The 17,733-nt window shown below is 40.0% G+C and overlaps 1 protein-coding gene across 1 annotated transcript; it reads right to left on the reverse strand.

Moving 5' to 3' along the window:
• Positions 1–192: 192 nt before the first annotated feature.
• Positions 193–4,241, reverse strand: olah (oleoyl-ACP hydrolase). The gene is made up of 7 exons (XM_082522528.1): positions 4,106–4,241; positions 3,893–4,023; positions 2,404–2,542; positions 2,194–2,293; positions 1,461–1,630; positions 1,282–1,364; positions 193–526 (listed from the first exon to the last, which is right to left on the reverse strand). The coding sequence occupies exons 1-7, from the start codon at positions 4,126–4,128 to the stop codon at positions 384–386; spliced, it is 789 nt and encodes a 262-aa protein (XP_082378654.1). The 5' UTR covers positions 4,129–4,241; the 3' UTR covers positions 193–383.
• Between the last annotated feature and the right edge of the window lie 13,492 nt (positions 4,242–17,733).

The following is a 17,733-nucleotide window of genomic DNA, read 5'->3' on the forward strand; positions in this document are numbered from 1 at the left end:
GATGAGGCAATATATTTATTTGTGAATCTAGTGCATCTTGAATATATATATATATAGACTGTAATCATTTAAATATGGATTTAAAAAGAGAAATTGTATTTGTTTTGTTTCTGTGGAGTCAGTCAAAAAAAAAAATCCAAATTAAAGCAGAAAAAGATGCATCCAGAGATATTTAATCAACTCTTTCTAAATCACAAACTCTAGATAATTAAAATAAGTCATTAACAGGAATAGGATATTTATTTTAGGTCTCAAAACTTTTAGCTTAGTTACTGAATTCACTGTACTCGTGGGACAGGGTTGGTCAAAACATAACAAGCTACACTGGTGACACAATTAAATATCACCATAAATTAGTAGAAAAATGACAAAAGTCGTTTTGTTTATAAATAATCCATTTCTGAGGTTTCCAAATGTTTTGTGACGTAATCCAAAATTATCTTTTCGTTTCCAGAGTCCTTCAGGTAGAAATGAGATCCGTGGAACATCTTTATGGTGAAATCTCCTGATGTGATGTCTTTCCAAGCTGTTAATAAAACACACACACACACACACACACACACACACACACACACACACACACACACACACACACACACACACACACACACACACACACACACACACATTAATTTCACTTGATCACCTGTAAATCTTTCACGTACTCAGTCACACATTCTTGCTGCCTCTGGTTCAGATCCCGTGCTCTCTAATAAGAAACAGTTAGCATTAGTTAACACTGCCCAGCAAAAGATTTACTCAGCCCGAAGGTGACCAGGTGAAGCCATAAACCAGGTAGATCATCATTTACTAACCAAAGCTAACTCCACCTGACATTTTTTTAAAGGTGGTTTTCACCACATAAGAAACATCCTGACAAACGCCATCCACTCACTGTGAAACGGGGCTTTCGGTGTGTACATTTTAATTTGATTCTTAACTTGTGTCTAATTATGTAATTATTAATGTATGCTTTTAAATTTATTTACTACTCTGCTTGAGCGCTTTGTGCTACAAGGCTCATTCACCCACTCATACATACAAGAGGCTGTTTCTATGGCTGGGTGCTTTCGATCTAACTTTCACACTCCGATGAACAAACTGCAAGATACTGAAGTCAGAGTTCAGTAGAAGGAGACGGATTGTTAGGGTTACGTAAACACTGCTCTGCTGAGGGCAAAACAAAGAAGGGAGAAGCACAAAGTAGCAATTGGCATTTAAGTCAATGTAATAACCATAAGAGTAACGTACAGCCCCTTCTTGGCCTGTTAGAGCACTGACCTTGTAAATCATGAGGAATGTCATCCTTCCCGTCAAAACACGTGACCGGGCAGGAGAAAAGCGGGCTGCTCGCCTTGTTACATCTGCAGAGAGGTCAGCAACTCCCATCACTGACAACATCTACGCTTGGTTTTAGAAATGTTAAGAGCAGATTAAGTAACAGACAGCTGTCCGCCCACCTGTAGTTCTCCACTACGTGCAGGTCAGCCTTCAGGGCGGGAAGGAAGAGCTTGAGGACTTCAGGGTTCGCCAGCAGCTCAGGAGGAGTTCCTCCAATCGAAATTAACCACTTAAGAAAATCTTCATCAGACAAGTCGCTTCTCTTTGGGGTTTTAATGCGAGTCTCTGACTTAAAGACAAAGAACAACACAGTACAGTGTCGTGTCATATCAACAACACCCAACTCTTTTCTTACGTTAAAGAGGCCAAATTACAAACGTTTAGCTTTTCCAAATGTTATCACTGATGTTTGTTGAATATGAACATCAGGATTCATAGATCAGGGTTTTCATGGCAGTTATGTGTGTACAGATTAAGTCTAATTAATTTAAATCGATTTTAAAATACGTGATTAGCTTATAGTGAATATAATTTCAATGAAAGAATTTTAATCTCTTTGGTGATCCGAGTTTTGGGTAAAAATTATGTGGCAGAAGCACAGAAATGTAGATTAAAGCATGAAGTGGTGACATAACAGCACAGAGAGGATTTTCACGTGTGTCACTGCATCACTTATTACTAGATTTGAAGTCCACAGCCCCAAAAAACAGGGTTATGTTTGTCTTTTTTTGCTTCGTGGAACTAATAAATATCACAAGCAATGAAAGAAAAAATACTTAAAAAGCGTATTCCAAGCAAAAAAAAGACTTAAGTAATAAGAAGTTTTCCAGGTCATCCAGTAGTTTTACTTACATAAGGTGCAGAAGCACCAGACAGAAAGATGTGAACTGGCTCCACGTTGTGAATTTTCTTCAGCGCGTCTGCAACAGCGAAGCTTGTGAAGGCACCGAAACTGAAACAGATTAGAATTTTTTCTTTATGTTGCAGGGATTAAAACCATGCAGTGTTCTGTTTATGACGACAGCCTTGTTTTTATTCAGGGATCATTTATTCTCGCCATACCTGTGGCCAAACAGAGCGAATGGCTTCTCCTTTAGCAGCGGCAACAACACACTAATCACTTCATCCACGATCTGCTGCATGTTTTCGAAGAATGGCTCTTTAGCTCGACTCTCTCTGCCGGGAAGTTTGACAGCCAACACTACAAAAAAAAAAAAAGGAAGAAAGAAAGAAAGAAAAACAGTGTAAAGACATGAGGTGATGTTTCTTCTGAGTATTTGTCTTCCTTTGATTCAGAGTAAATGAGTGAGTAACCATAAATAATTCAAAGCATAAAAGTCCTCTGAGGCATGTGTAGAAACGTAATTCTGATGATTGATTGTTTTTAAATGCCAGGTCTGTTTTTAAGTGACGGACTAGAGTGCTGGCAATTCTGCTCATAACTGGCACGAGGTTGCAGACACAAGCCGTGGAAAACAGCTTTCTCTGAAGGGTGGCTGGCTTGTCCCTTACAGACAGGGTCAGGAGTTCAGTCATTCGGGACTCAGAGGAGAACTACTACTCCTCTACTACACTACCACTGGAGCTTATCCCAGCTGTCATAGGGCATGAGGCGCAGTACACGCCAGAGTTGGTCGCCACTCTTTCACAGGACGAACACACACACACACACACACACACACACACACACACACACACACACACATCTATGTACAATTTAGAATCACCAATTAACCGAACCCCAATAACTGCAAGTGATTTAACTGTGGGAAGATGCTGGAGTATCTGGATAGAAGTCGCAATGTGCTAGAGCGCATGCTAACAGAAAGGTCCCGGCCAGAGTTGCGAATTCGAACCCAGGACCTTCTTGGTGTGAGGGAACAGCGCTAATTCCACCACCTGTAGACACGAGACAAAGACACGAACGCAGAGGCAGCAAGAATAAAAGCAAACTACAGGAGAGAGACAGAGTTCAGGAAAAACTAATGATCAAATGCAAATAGGTGTGTAAACATGCAAAGACTGAGAAGACACACTAATCATGGGAAGCCCTCCAGCAGACTAAATGTATTGCAGCATGATTGGGGGACAGTTCAGGGTCACCTGATCCAGCTCTGGCTTATAAACTTTAATTAAAAAGAAAGTTTTAAGGCTGATCTTAAACAGCAAAGTCCTCTGCTGAGATATTAAGGTACTATGAAGTCTTTAAGATACGATGGGGCCTGATTATTGATTATTTTGTATGTGAGGAGAAGGATTTTAAAAACTATACATTTAAAAGTTAAAAGGTAATCTTGATATATAATTATGGCAAAACTTTTTTTCTAAGGTGTTTTTTCCCCCTCAACTCTTTTGCAGATAACAAAATTTAGTCAAGAGCCAAGAATTTATTCTGTGCTCCAAAAATCTTTAGTCCAGCTGTCCTTTAGTCATAAACACAGACGAGAAGACTAGTTATACCAGACCACCACATTTCTTTTCCACTTGCTTCCTGGAGCTTTCGTTACAACGTGCAAGCACGTACACGTGAAATGCTTTCTGGGCACCTCACCTTCAACAGAGCTGCTGAGGACATTTCCCCAGCGAGCGTAGTGTATGGACCCTCCACCTGCCCAGGGGAAGCAGATCAGTCTGGCCACAGCATCTGGTCTTTTCTTGAAACAGTTTACCACCTTGTCCATGCTGATTAAGGAGAACAAGAACATTATGACCAGAGATTTATTTGCACTTGTGTTAAAACAAGAGGTTATTTTAAAAAATCTACCTATTACTTGCTGTCTGCTCCATTAACTTCTTCTAGGAAAATCCTGGGAAGAGTTCAGTGTAACATTTCCTTATTGGCTTCTTCTTCATGATGAATTCACTGGCGCCTAGCACACGGCGAACTGGTGCAATACCGCCACCAACCGGTGCTCAGTGGGAAAAATCAAACATGCGATCTCGTGGAGAATAACAGTTGATTAATTTCTGCAGTGAATCTTTGCAGATAAGGTAGCCGGAAATGCACAGACAGGAAACGACAGCGTCGACACAGAAAATTTAAATCGCCTGTAACAATTCCAGGGAGGTGCAGGTAAAGGCACAGGTTACAGGAAGCAGCTGAATGTACCTGATGAATCCCACCAAGCAACTTTCACTTTCTGAGTTCTTTTGAAGTGTATCAGTAATAGCCAGGTTGACTTTCATTTTCCCCTAGGCGTTGGGCCAGCTGCTTTCTCTGATCTTCATATTTCAGTATAAATAAATCGTGTTACCTCTTTTCCACAATAGCTATAATATATGGGATGCCAGGACTGCCAAAATGAATTAATTAAATACACCAATTAAATAATTAATTAAATGTGTCATTAATTAAATAAAATGGAACGTAATTAAATACATATTTATGGCATATTTAATTAATTATTTATTGCCATATTAATTATTTATACATTTCATTAATTATTTAATGGTGTATTTAATTAATTCATTTTGGCAGTCCTGAACCCTAGGGCCAGGACTGCCAAAATGAAATAAATAAATGAGGAAGTAAAACTGAACTTGAATCTTAATGTGCTTCTTCTTTAGCCACTCCTCTGTTTTCTTGGTGGTACGTTTTGGCCTCGTCCATTGGCCCCTCAGTCCGGTGATGTCATCCTTTATACTTAGCAGAAAAACAGCCCTGGGGCTCGAACCGGCAACCTTCCAATTGCAAGGCGAACTCCCAACTCTTGAGCCAGGATCGCCCCAAATCATAATATTTCCCCTATACTTAACTGTGGGGATGATATTCTGCAGCTCGTAGTCTGCATTTCTCTTCATCCCAACGCTGCAGGTCGAGCTGATGCCAAAGAGTTTGATTTTGGTTTCATCTTACCACCGCTCTTTCTTCCAAACCTTCTCTGAATCATCTCTGAAGTTCACTGGCAAACTTAAGATGGGCCTGGACTCGTGTCCTCTTGAGCAGGAGGACCTTGCCGCTGCTGCAAGATTTCAATCAATGATGTAGTGTGTTACCAGTAGTGTTCTAGGTGACTGTGGTCCCAACTGCAACCAAGAGTTGCCACCATCTCACCAAGCTTCTTGTTGATGGTCTTGTAACCCATTCCAGCCTTGTACAGTTCTTTGGTCTTGCCCATATTGGTGGAGAGGCTGGAATCGAAGAGAGGTGTGTTTCAGGAACATAACGAGTTGAGTGCAGGAATATCTGTAGCTGATTGTACTCTGCGTGCCACATGGGTACACAGCCAATCTGTGGGAGCTGGAATTCTGGCTGGATTTTATGGGATCAAATTTTATTTCACTCAATGAGGTGCAAATCAACTTAGAACTTTTATGTAATGTGTTTGTTTTCTGAATTTTTGGTTGACATTCTATCTCCTTCCTATAAAATGAGTCTCATTTTTATGAAACTACCATAAAAATTCGATTCTTTTCTTTAAAAGTGAGCAAACTTACAAATTCAACAGGGATCGAATAATCATTTCACTATTATAAATTCTGTTTCTATCATTCCAGAGCTCTTTAATTCTCTTTTTCTGGGAAGGTTCAAGTATGAAGAAATCTGTCTGTGGCCTTGTAAATATGCCCAGTAGTTATGTTATTTTTCTAATTTCTGCTTATAATACTGCTGTCCCTGTTGTTTTAATTGAACATGTACAAGTCTTAGAGCCTAGTGTTTGTTAGAATTTAACTAATGCATAACCATTCACTGCAGACTCATAATCCAGTACTTATCTGAATAATTGCTCTGGCCTTTTCACAAAAACTTTCTTCCTCTCTTCATTATTGCAAAATGTGAAAAGTCACTCTCACTATCCTTAAACAAATTGTTTATCATAAAGGGCTCACTTCTTTCCTATTCTTACTTGTATTTGCCTTCATAATAGAATTTCCTCTATCTACCTGTGCATTCAGTCTGTATTTCCCAGGTTTATGATTGAGGCAGATGTAAAATTATATGAATGGTTTCTGGGGACATCTACAGTACGGAGTAAGCAACTTGCATGAGGTGTGTCACTGTGTCTTTGACTTGCTTTGACTGTTACAATACCTGAGCAAACAGGTCAAGCCACAGAAAATTACGACAGCTAAAATGCAAATAGAATACGTCTTACTTACAAACCTGACGTACATACTTTAGAAAAAAGTTTCACAGATGTGACGTTACTGCCTTCAGATGGTATTTCCTGATGGAGTAAATCAAATTAAAATATTCCTTTTGTCTTAATCAAAGCCTCTAAACCAACTGAGAACGTCTTGGGAGTCTACATAAGGCGTCACCATTCTTATATTGATCTGAATTGTTGTTAAGGCGCTGTTCAGAGTTACAACAGTTAGATTTTCCTGAAAGTAGCATTTGGTTATATGTGGCTGAAAGTAAATCTTTGAAGCCTACCATTTTGCCACAGCCACAGCTGAAATGTTTCTTGATACTTTGGAGTTAATATATCTTATGTGTGCTCTCCAGTTAAGTCTCTCATCTATCATCTATTACTACCGTAAGAACTTTTAAGAATTTCTATGGACTCGTTCAATATCAACACTGTTTATTTTGTGCTTTAGTTATCTCATCCAATAAATGTTGCAGATCATGACCAGAGCTGTGTTTGTAGAGAAAATGTTTTTCATCAGCAAACTGTGTAATTTTAACCCTTTGGACATAAATATTCTAAGGAATTCGCCATACACACCTTTGTCATGTTTCTGATATATTTGGCACCAGTTCTGTTTCATTAAATTGTTTTAAAAGGCATTTGATTCCTCTGTTCTTACTCGTCTGTTTTTTCCCCTGTCCAAATTATTAATCTTGTATTCCTGTCATAGAGTATAAAAACTGGAAGATGGTCTCTGATATCATTACTCAGAAGTCTACTTACTGTCTTATGTTCAATGTAATTTGAAAAAAATGTCTATGAGAGTGACACAATGTAATGCGTCTCTGTTAGGTCTGGTAATTTTAGGGAATAGGTTCATACAGTCATTGTGTTAATGTTATTTAATGTTTATTTGGGTTAAGCAAATCAATAGTAAAATCTCCACAAATGAAATTTTGTTTGTGACCTATTTCTGTAAATGTTTCCTCCATCCAGTCTTTAAAGGCCTCAATACCAATACCTGAAGCTCTGTATGTACAACTAAAAAACATTTTCTACTTTTGTCTTTATAGATTTCAACTGTTGTAAATTCCAAGACAATATTAATCACCATTATCATAAGTGACTTATGTATGTATGTATGTATATATATGTATATATTGTACTATTCTTAGTTAGTGTATTGTCTGTCTTGTCTTAATGTTGGTTTAAAAAATTTTTTAATGGAGCACTGTAACAAAAAATAATTTCCCCCAGGGATCAATAAAGTATTCTGATTCTGATTCTGATTCTGATTCACTACCTACGGGGCGATCGTGGCGCAAGAGTTGGGAGTTCGCCTTGTAATCGGAAGGTTGCCGGTTCGAGCCCCGGCTTGGACAGTCTCGGTCGTTGTGTCCTTGGGCATGACACTTCACCCGTTGCCTACTGGTGGTGGTCAGAGGGCCCAGTGGCGCCAGTGTCCGGCAGCCTCGCCTCTGTCAGTGCGCCCCAGGGTGGCTGTGGCTACAATGTAGCTTGCCATCACCAGTGTGTGAATGGGTGGATGACAGGTTGTGTAAAGCGCTTTGGGGTCCTTAGGGACTAGAAAAGCGCTATACAAATACAGGCCATTTAAATTTCAAATATTTGTCTGGTTTAGATATTCCACCTCCATCTTTGTTTTGCCAAAATATGTACCTGAATCATAACCTTGCTGTTCAAAGTCCATATTATATGTCCATTATCTAATAGTATCCATATTAATCCAAGTTTCAGATATGGCAATGACATTGAATGGATATGAAAACTGGTTTAGATATTCCTTTGTGTGATTAAAATTTGCACATAGACTTCCACAGTTAAAGTGGATGACTGATAATTTATTAATCCACTCGCTGTGCTGTTCATTTGTATAGTAGCAGCAATACTTATTGATAGATCACCGCACCAGCTTCTTCTCTTCTATTTCATATTCCAAGTCCTGTGTATTGTGATTCATATAGCAAAATGTTTTTTTTAGTTCCAGTTGATCATATTCTGCAATTTAGTGAATGATGCAGTATTAAAAGTTATCCAAATACCAAACATCAACCATGATCAAAGCCACAGCCCACTCTGCACCCGACAGACAAGAGGAGATTAGCAGGCTGGTGAGTGTCCTGTAGGCCAAAAGTAATGCAGCATGGGAGATTTAGTTTTTTGGTATCTTTGAATAAATAGACTTTTGTCCCCTTCTTAGGTGCAGAGTGCAAACTATGTTTGTCCAGGAGTTTCAGTTCCGTGTGCGAGATGAGATGGCTCAGGTGACGGGTCGCGTCCTGCCAGCCCCCATGCTGCAGTATGGTGGCAGGATTTATTAATCCACTCGCTGTGCTGTTCATTTGTATAGTAGCAGCAATACTTATTGATAGATCACCGAACCCTTTATGGTACCTTCCCCTTTAAATCACGCTTCATGTGTTTGTGTCCTTCTGCGTGTCTCTGTGTGTGTTTGAGACAACAGGATTTCCTCCACTTAGCTACAGAAAAAGTGCTTAAGGTATCAGTGCTTGGCAGTATATATAAACTTTATCTTCACAGTATTATTATTTATGAATAAGAGGGTCTCTTTAAATAGGTTTAAAACACATTTTTCTATCAGGAGAATGTAGATTGGAAAATGCTGTCATTATGGGAAAATAAAGAAACAAAACTAACATCAAAAAATATAACACCAATTTGTGGTCAGTTTGGGCAGTGGTTGATCCCTCTGGTGTCTCTGCTGGAATTTTTTACTGTAAGGTCCAATCTTCTGTACTGCTTATCTTGCAGAAGACAAAGAGAAGAACCCCGTATCTCTTCTTCACCTAAGATTTATACTGGATCACGTCAGAAGGCCCAAAGGCCAGTACGAAGGGTGGACCCAAAAGCAGACTCAATAGGCAAACATTTTCACAAGAACATGAGACATGAGAATCTTAATCATGAAAGTGTGGCAGGAAATGAAAATCTCAGGAAAACAACAGGGAGCTCTGGGGTGTGGGTACCCAGGTGAGTGTCAAGGCATGAAGTGAAGTCAGTAAACCATGATGTCTGGACTTTTCTCTCTTTTGCAGTGATCTGGAAGTAAGCTGCGAGGAGGAGAGCAGGCAGGTGAATATTGAGCAGTTGCGTGATGGCAGGATAGACTGGCGTCAGTAAAACCAGAAGAACGACGATGTTTGAAGGCAGAGGTAACTGGAGACACAAGGACATGAGAGGTTAACACAAGGAACAGCTAAGTGAGAACCAAACATGAAGGCAGATTTACCACCATGGGTTAGTAGATTATCTGGCAGAGTGCAGAAGTCTGAGTTGGTCTTAAATCCCAATCCACTGATTACCTCTGATGGTTTCCAGTTGCGGTTACAGATGCAGGAAGCAGAACTAGAGATATAATGGAAAAATACGTGAAAACACTAGACTCTCAACCCGGACTGTGACAGATCGCCCTTCCTCACCCCTCTAATGTGACATTCAATCATGTTATTGACATCTAATCCCCTGATGTCGACCACCACCTTATCATTGTCTCGCTGACTTCTCCAAATACATGATTTAAAACATTTAAATTTAGAATCACTTCATTACATTTTCATTTCTGTTATTAGCAGAAAATTCCATTACAAATCAGCATTCGCAATATTCATGAATATACTTCACTTCATCTTTGACATTTTTATGTAATTTTCCTTCAATTAACTCTATCATGACCTTATTCCTACATAACATCCATTTTAGTCTGGATACTTATACCTTTTACCCCTTCAGATGCAGAGATGGGCAGTAATGCGTTACAAGTAACCATTACTGTAATCCGATTACTTTTTCCAAGTAACGAGTAAAGTAAGGGATTACGATTGCAAAAAAGGTAATTAGATTACCGTTACTTTCCCGTAGGAACGCTGCGTTACTGCGTTACTAAAACCGTGATTTTTTTGCGAGAGTGTCTCATGACAATGACGTAAGCGAGTGCGATGTTGGTGGCAACAGCTGTGTGCAGATCAACAATGGATAATATATTGAGTGCAGAGAAAGTACGAGCGTGCAGCGTTTAAAGCGTGGAAGTACTGACCTTACTTTGAGTTTGATTCCGTAAAAAGTGACAAAAACATTAGCGTCCGCTGTTCACTGCGTGGGAAGAAAACTTCTTTTTACAGCGAAAAACTTCCAAGCAAGCACCAAGTACGCTATGACGTAATGGGAAATTCACAGAAAAACTCGTGGATTCTTCCACTGACCGCTGCGGCACACCTGCACCAGGGCAAACCTCCGCCTACCCCACTCCTGCTTTACAGGTGAAAATAGAGCCAAAGGACCGCTAGTCTTTGATTTTATTTATTTTCTGCCTTGTTTTACTTGCATCTATTTGAAAGACTGAGTGTAAACACAAAAACCTATTGTGGTGGAAGTAAAACACGATGGGACCACAGATCCATGTTTTGAGCCATCTTTATTTAACATTTGCATCACACCACCACAACCCCACACCAACCCCTGAGTCCCCGTGTTTTAACACGGCGGGCGTGATTGCGGATGCCGTGGAGGTGCGTCCGCACGGCACCGCAGACCACGCCCCACCACACCTATTTTATTTTATTTTATTTTATGTGCAAGAATGTGCAGAAAATAGGTTTAAATTTTAAACAAATTTCTTCCAGTCAGAGAATATAATTTAATGTTTGCTTGATGCATAAAGTTAAAAGATTAAAACTAGCGTTAAGAAATAAATATATATTCTTAATGCTTATTTGCTGATTAGATTGTTTTATGAGAGGCCCAGACTTGACTAGGTCACAGGCTGACAGGAAACTGCATGTTTTTGCAGAATATGAGGACCAGAATCTTGTTTCTAAAAAGTAACTAAGTAACTAATTACTTTTGAAAATAAGTAATCAGTAAAGTAATGAGATTACCTTTGGGGGGAATAATCAGTAATTAGTTACTAATTACTTTTTCAAGTAACTTGACCAGCACTGCTCAGATGTGATCACAGGTAAGCCGGGGGGACTTCAATCTCTCTCTGTCTTTCCCACCTCTCTCGACACACTCTTCAATCATGTTAAAATGTTTAAACATAAGTTATGACCTGTATCATCATTATTCTTAATGTAACAAAGTACTAGCCTGTTCCTTGTGTTTCTGAAGGGGAAAGGGGAGACCTGGTTCCATTGGTCTCAGTGTGCAGTCGCGGACGAGAGCTTGCTGGAGCTAGCCTCCACCCCATCGACGCAGGGGGGAACATAGAGGCAGAATAATCCTCTCTCCCCCTGTGCCACGGTCCTCCTCAGTAGTCTAACCTGAGTGAGGCGAAGAAAGAAGAGGAGCGTCACGCGCCAAGGAGGAATCCATTCCAGGCTCTTAAATAGGCTAGGGCTCTAGTCTAAAGTATTTGATAGTTTAAAGGAATCGTAATAGTTTTGTATGTTACTCGCATATTTTTATACTCATAATTTTATACTCTTCTTTTTGTAACTTTATCTTTTTAGTACAGAGTAAAAGTAAACGAGCCTGGGAACAGTCATCATGAAATTGTGGGAAAATTGGAAAATAACGGGGGTGTTGGGGTTAATAAGTGTTATAACCAGTGTTGGTCAAGTTACTTGAAAAAAGTAATCAGTAACTAATTACTGATTACTCCCCCAAAAAAGTAATCCCGTTACTTTACTGATTACTTATTTTCAAAAGTAATTAATTACTTAGTTACTTAGTTACTTAGTTACTTTTTAAAAACACGATTTACAACCTGAAGAGGTGATAAAGTGATAGATCTTTCAGCCCAATTCTACTTTTTCTACATAATCCATCATACAAAATGTAATCAAATGGAAAAGTCTCTTTTTAAAACTTGTTTTATCAGTTTTAATCTTATAACTTTATGCATCAAGCAAAACATTTAATTATATGCAACATTCTCTGACTTGAATAAATTAGTTTAACATTTAAACCTATTTTCTGCACATTCCAGCACATAAAATAAAATATTTTTTGTGTTTTCACTCACTCTTTCAAACAGATGCAAGTAAAACACAGCAGAAAATAAATAAAGTCAAAGACTCAGCGGTCCTTTTGCTCTATTTTCACCTGTAAAGCAGGAGCAGGGTAGGCGGAGGGTTACCCTGGTGCAGGTGTGCTGCGGTCAGTTGAAGAATCCGCGCGAGTGTCTCTGTGAGTTTCCCATCACGTCGTAGCTACTCGGTGCTTGCTCGGAAGTTTAGGGGTTTTTTTCGCTGTAAAAAGAAGTTTTCTTCCCACGCACGATGGACGCTAATGTTTTTGTCACTTTTTATGGAATCAAACTCAAAGTAAGGTCAGTACTTCCACGCTTTAAACGCTGCACGCTCATACTCTCTCCCGCACTCGATATATTATCCATTGTTGATCTGCACACAGCTGCTGTCACCAACGTCGCACTTGCTTACGTCACTGTCATGAGACATTCTCGCAAAAAAAAATCACGGTTTTAGTAACGCAGTAACGCAGCATTCCTACGGGAAAGTAACGGTAATCTAATTACCGATTTTGCAATAGTAATCCCTTACTTTACTCGTTACTTGAAAAAAGTAATCAGATTACAGTAACGCGTTACAAGTAACGCGTTACTGCCCATCTCTGGTTATAACGTGTTTCTTTGTTTTTTGGCAGACAGGTGAATTGCCCAGACACAGAGGTCTATCCGCTCCAGAGCCCGAACCGATCAAATCGTCGAAAAAAGTCAAGCGTGCGGTTGGTTCAGGTGGGGATGATGGGTGTCTCAAAGCCAGTGGCGGAGTCGAGTTTGGGTATGTTAATGGATCCACAACAGCGTTCACATTCGATTTGTGTGAGGTAATTAAATGCTCGGGTGACGGGAATAGCTGGAGAACATATAATGTGTGGGTTTGTTATCATCCAATGATGTGTTACCCTAAGTCGGTGTGGGGCCCATCATGGGATAGTGACATCTACACCTATGTAACGGATCAGTGGTGTTCTTGGCAGGATGTGGTCGCGTGGACAGGGGTAGGATGGCAGCCAACAGTGCCACCGGCCCTTGAAGGAATAGCTATTCAGAGAGATTATTCTGTTACAAATAACCCTATTACTCTTTCCCTAGGACCATGGAGTGAACTCCCTGAACCTGGGTTTGATGGAGGTGCGTTTTATTTAGTAGTAGGGGTAGATAAAGTAGGGACAGATCCATTCGGGTTAATTCGGGTGAATTTATTTAATCCCAGGTCTAAACCGCTGGGAAATGACTCAGCACTGAATCTCACGGTGCAAATGGATCCCTTAGAGACATTTACTTACAAGGATTCAGAAGAGAAATGGTTTGTTGCCACAGATTAAACTAGGTTAAAACCTCAGGAGTTGATAGAGCGTGCCACAGGTTTTGGAGATAGGAATCTTTGGTTAGATTGGGTGGCTCAAAATGCTAAGGAGCAGAAAGTGGTTGATTGTGTTGCTTGTGCTACCGCTCGACCTCATTTGTTTACTGAACCCGCTCCTCTGTATCCAGAGGATGAGTGGGGATATAATTGCATGCTGAGATTAACTAGAGAGGCGGTGGACACAGGTAACTGCACCACTTTGTCAGGTTTATATCCGCCAATTGATAAACGTACACAACCAGGTTCATTCACACCAAAACGAGATAATTATACATGTTTTGAGTTCTCTACAGACAGAGTGAGATTTAGGCTAGGAAGGATCGATCCAAGCTGGTGTCAGAGGACAATCACAGGTAGGACTACCAATGATGTAAGTGACCCAAGCACAATTATAGGCACCTGGGCGAGAGGTGGGCTATATTATTATTGTGGGGAGTATACCCTTTTGGTGCAGGTTCCCTTGGGGAGTGTGGGAACGTGTGCTCTGGTGCGCCTAGCTGCACCTTTGATGCTCATAGGCAGTAGGCTAGAGACAGTTCCACAGCAAGGCGCGGATGTGTCTACAGCCAGACGAAGGAGAGCCACAGGGGGTGTCCACAGGTATGATCCAAGACGGGACTCGCCAACCTGGATTGACTCAATAGGAGTTCCCAGAGGAGTTCCAGATGAGTATAAGTTAGTTGATCAGATAGCGGCCGGGTTTGAAAGTGTGTTTCTGTGGGTGACTCCAAATAAAAACGTTGATCGCATTAATTATGTTCATTATAATGTGTTGAGACTCTCTAATCTCACTAGGGACGCGGTGGAAGGTCTTGCAGAACAATTAGGTCCGACGTCGTTAATGGGAATCCAAAATCGAATGGCGCTGGACATGTTATTGGCTGAGAAGGGAGGCGTCTGTGCGATGTTTGGGGATTTATGTAGGGTTATGACCATAAGTTATGACCTGTATCATCATTATTCTTAATGTAACAAAGTACTAGCCTGTTCCTTGTGTTTCCTTGTGAAAAGACTGTCGGTGTGCAGGATAAAATGCTGTGACCCATATTAACCCTCTCAAGGCAGGCGTTGCTGATTTGCAACAGTTAAAAACTAACAACCTGATTACCCCACATACATATTTTATGAGGTTTTTTTTACTCAGAAGTACCACTGCAGGACTTAGTTGTGCATTAATTTTAAATCATGCTTTTTATTTGTTCTTGTTTCTAATGTCTCTGTAAAGCACTTTGAATCACCTTGTTGTTGAATTGTGCTATACAAATAAACTTGCCTTGCCTTGCCTTGCATTAGCAACAAAACGTTTAATTTGAGCCTGAGAGGGTTAAACCAAAACATAAGCCACTGTACAATCTAAACATACTACTGTTCAGACTAGAACTGCCAAAGAGGTGAAAATAACTTACTGCTTGACCTTTGGAGTGAATATAAAATTACAACATTTTGTTATGTAAAATTATGGTACTGGGAGTGATTGTGCTAGAGTCTATCCCAGCTGTTATAGGGCAAGAGGCAGGGTACACCATGGAAAGGTTATTAGCCTGTCACAGGGCTCAAAGTATCACAACTATCTTACTGTATATATGTGGTAGTTATGACAACTCAGCAAATAATATACAACTAATCTGACCTAATCTGTCTAGGTATCTAAATTAGAGCACTACTATTACTAACAGCAAACTTGCAGCTTGAATCAAATGAATGGCTTGTTACCAGGCCTTTGCCAAACTCAATGGGATACTGAACAGGTAATTCAACCATTTGATTGAACTGTATTGGAGTAGGGATGCATCTAAAAGTTACAGCACAGTAGCTCTCGAGGACTGGAGCTGGAGACCCCTGTATTAGGTAGTATTGCATACAACCTAATACAGGGTCTATCTCTTAGGTTGTTTTATCTACAGTGTGCAAACTGCAGTGATGCCAAATAGGAAAAAACTTAATTGTAATTGTGACAAAGTGAGCAGTTTTGATGCTCTCCACTTGACCCAAACGTGTTGACCTTTTTTTGCACATTATGCACATTATTCTGTCTCTGTATTTATTTGCTATGATTTGATATTTGTCAAAGTAACATTGCTGCACTAACTATCCTGGGTTTGTTTGTATAAGCATTCTGTTGCCGGAAAAAAAAAAACCATTCTGCAAATTAAGGCAAATACTCAGTTACATGTTTCTTTATATTTTATTATCTTACAGATTAAGTCATTTGTTCATACTTACTTTGTTCTTTCTTTTCAGCCTTCATGTAGGTCAGGTGTGGGGAAAGGCCCGCCTAGCATTTCCTCAAAAAGTGCTGATGACGTCAGATGTGATTTGTTGAATCTTTTTTTTTTTTCGTAAATAGAGCTGTTTAGTTGTGTAAATGTGCTAATCAGAAGTGTGAGGAGGTTTTTGTCATTTTTAGTCATCTGTGTAGAGTTTTAGGTCCCTCAGCTCAAGTGAGGGGTGCTGGCCGGACTAATTGAAGGGAAATTGATGGCCCTATATATAGCCAGTCTAATCCAGATTCAGATGAGAGAGGAAAGGTGAGCTGTGTTACTGCATCCATGTACTTTGAATTTTGTTAATTAAGTTACTTTGGGGGGGGAAGTTTTGTAAGTTTCACATAGGATGGGGTTCACTGTAAATAAATTGCTCACCTCTGGAAACACGAAATGTCTGTTGAGTCTGCTTCCTTACCATCTTCCTTGATGTTCGAGTCTGACTACATTACAGTAATGCGTATTTATTATATACAATAAAGAGAAACTCCTGTTTTTTGTATTTGTTTCTGGAAAGACTCATCCTTGATCAGCTCTGACCTATGGTCGGGCTACATCTGGTCCCCCTTCAGTTCACTTACCAGACCTGCCTCTGAGGATGCCATCATCTATCTGCTCAGTCATGTCTAGACACACCAAAATCAGCTGGCGAGCACTCTGAGGGTCATGTGTTTTTTATTTCTCCAGTGCATTTGATGCCATCAGGCCGACCCTCCTGGGTGATAAGCTGACAGTGATGCAGGTGGATGCCTCTCTCATATTATCCTGGATTGTTGATTACCTGGCAGGAAGACCACAAAATGTGCATCTTCAGCATTGTGTCTGACACCAGGACATCACAAGGGACCATTCTATCCTCTTTCATGTTCACCTTCTATACCACAGACTTCAGCTGCTGCACAGAGACCTGCCCTCTTCAGAGGTTTTCTGATGACTCTGTGGTGCTTAGATGCATCACTGAGGGTGATGAAATGGCGTACTCTTCATCAAGTGGTGGGAGCAGAATCATCTGCAGCTTAATGTGACAAAGATAAAGGAATGGATTTTGGACATTAGGATGTTCAGAAAACCAGTGACCCCTGTTTCAGCCCAGGGGGTTTATGTGGGCATAGTGGGAGACTATAAATACCTCGAAGCACACATGGACAATAAACTGGACTGGGTTAAAAATTCCACTGTATTCTACAGGAAGAGCCGTCTCTATTTTCTAAGGCGGCTGAGGTCTTTTTAAATCTGTGGGACAATGCACAGGATTTTCTTTTATCAAAACACACTGCAACAGTTGCAGACCCTTACTATTTGCACATCCTCGACAGGGAAAATAACAAAGCACAGTATGGTAAGAGGGGTACCTCATTGCCAACCTGTGTCAATATGTAATTTGTGCAATATACTGGGAATTAATAAAGTATTCTGATATTCTGATTTGTTTAATAATTTTTTCATTGTTTTCCTAGAAAAGTTGTGTTTTGTTTTACATCTAATTGACCCACTTTTGCCTTGTGGCGATTTGCTGCCTTGTGGCCCCATGATAAAACATTATGTACAGGTTAAATGTAGGAGTTAAACATTGATTCAGAGAAATTCTTTTTTCAATTTTTGTTTTGTTTATTTATATCAGTCATTTACTCGGAAACTTTGCATGGCAGTAGGATCAATCCGCTGCTGCACCTCACTGCTGCT

The sequence above is a fragment of the Aulonocara stuartgranti genome (genome assembly GCF_965226115.1).
Source record: "Aulonocara stuartgranti genome assembly, chromosome: 22".
In the NCBI taxonomy this organism is placed as follows: Eukaryota; Metazoa; Chordata; class Actinopteri; order Cichliformes; family Cichlidae; genus Aulonocara; species Aulonocara stuartgranti.

What these genes read in the sequence shown, in the direction of transcription:
- olah (XM_082522528.1), bottom strand. Translation starts at nt 4,128, where the DNA reads ATGGAGCAGACAGCAAGTAATAG. An exon ending in CACGTAGTGGAGAACTACAG is followed by an intron (nt 1,365 to 1,460) that starts GTGGGCGGACAG and finishes ACCTCTCTGCAG; the next exon opens with ATGTAACAAGGCGAGCAGCC. An exon ending in CATTCCTCATGATTTACAAG is followed by an intron (nt 527 to 1,281) that starts GTCAGTGCTCTA and finishes TTTTATTAACAG; the next exon opens with CTTGGAAAGACATCACATCA.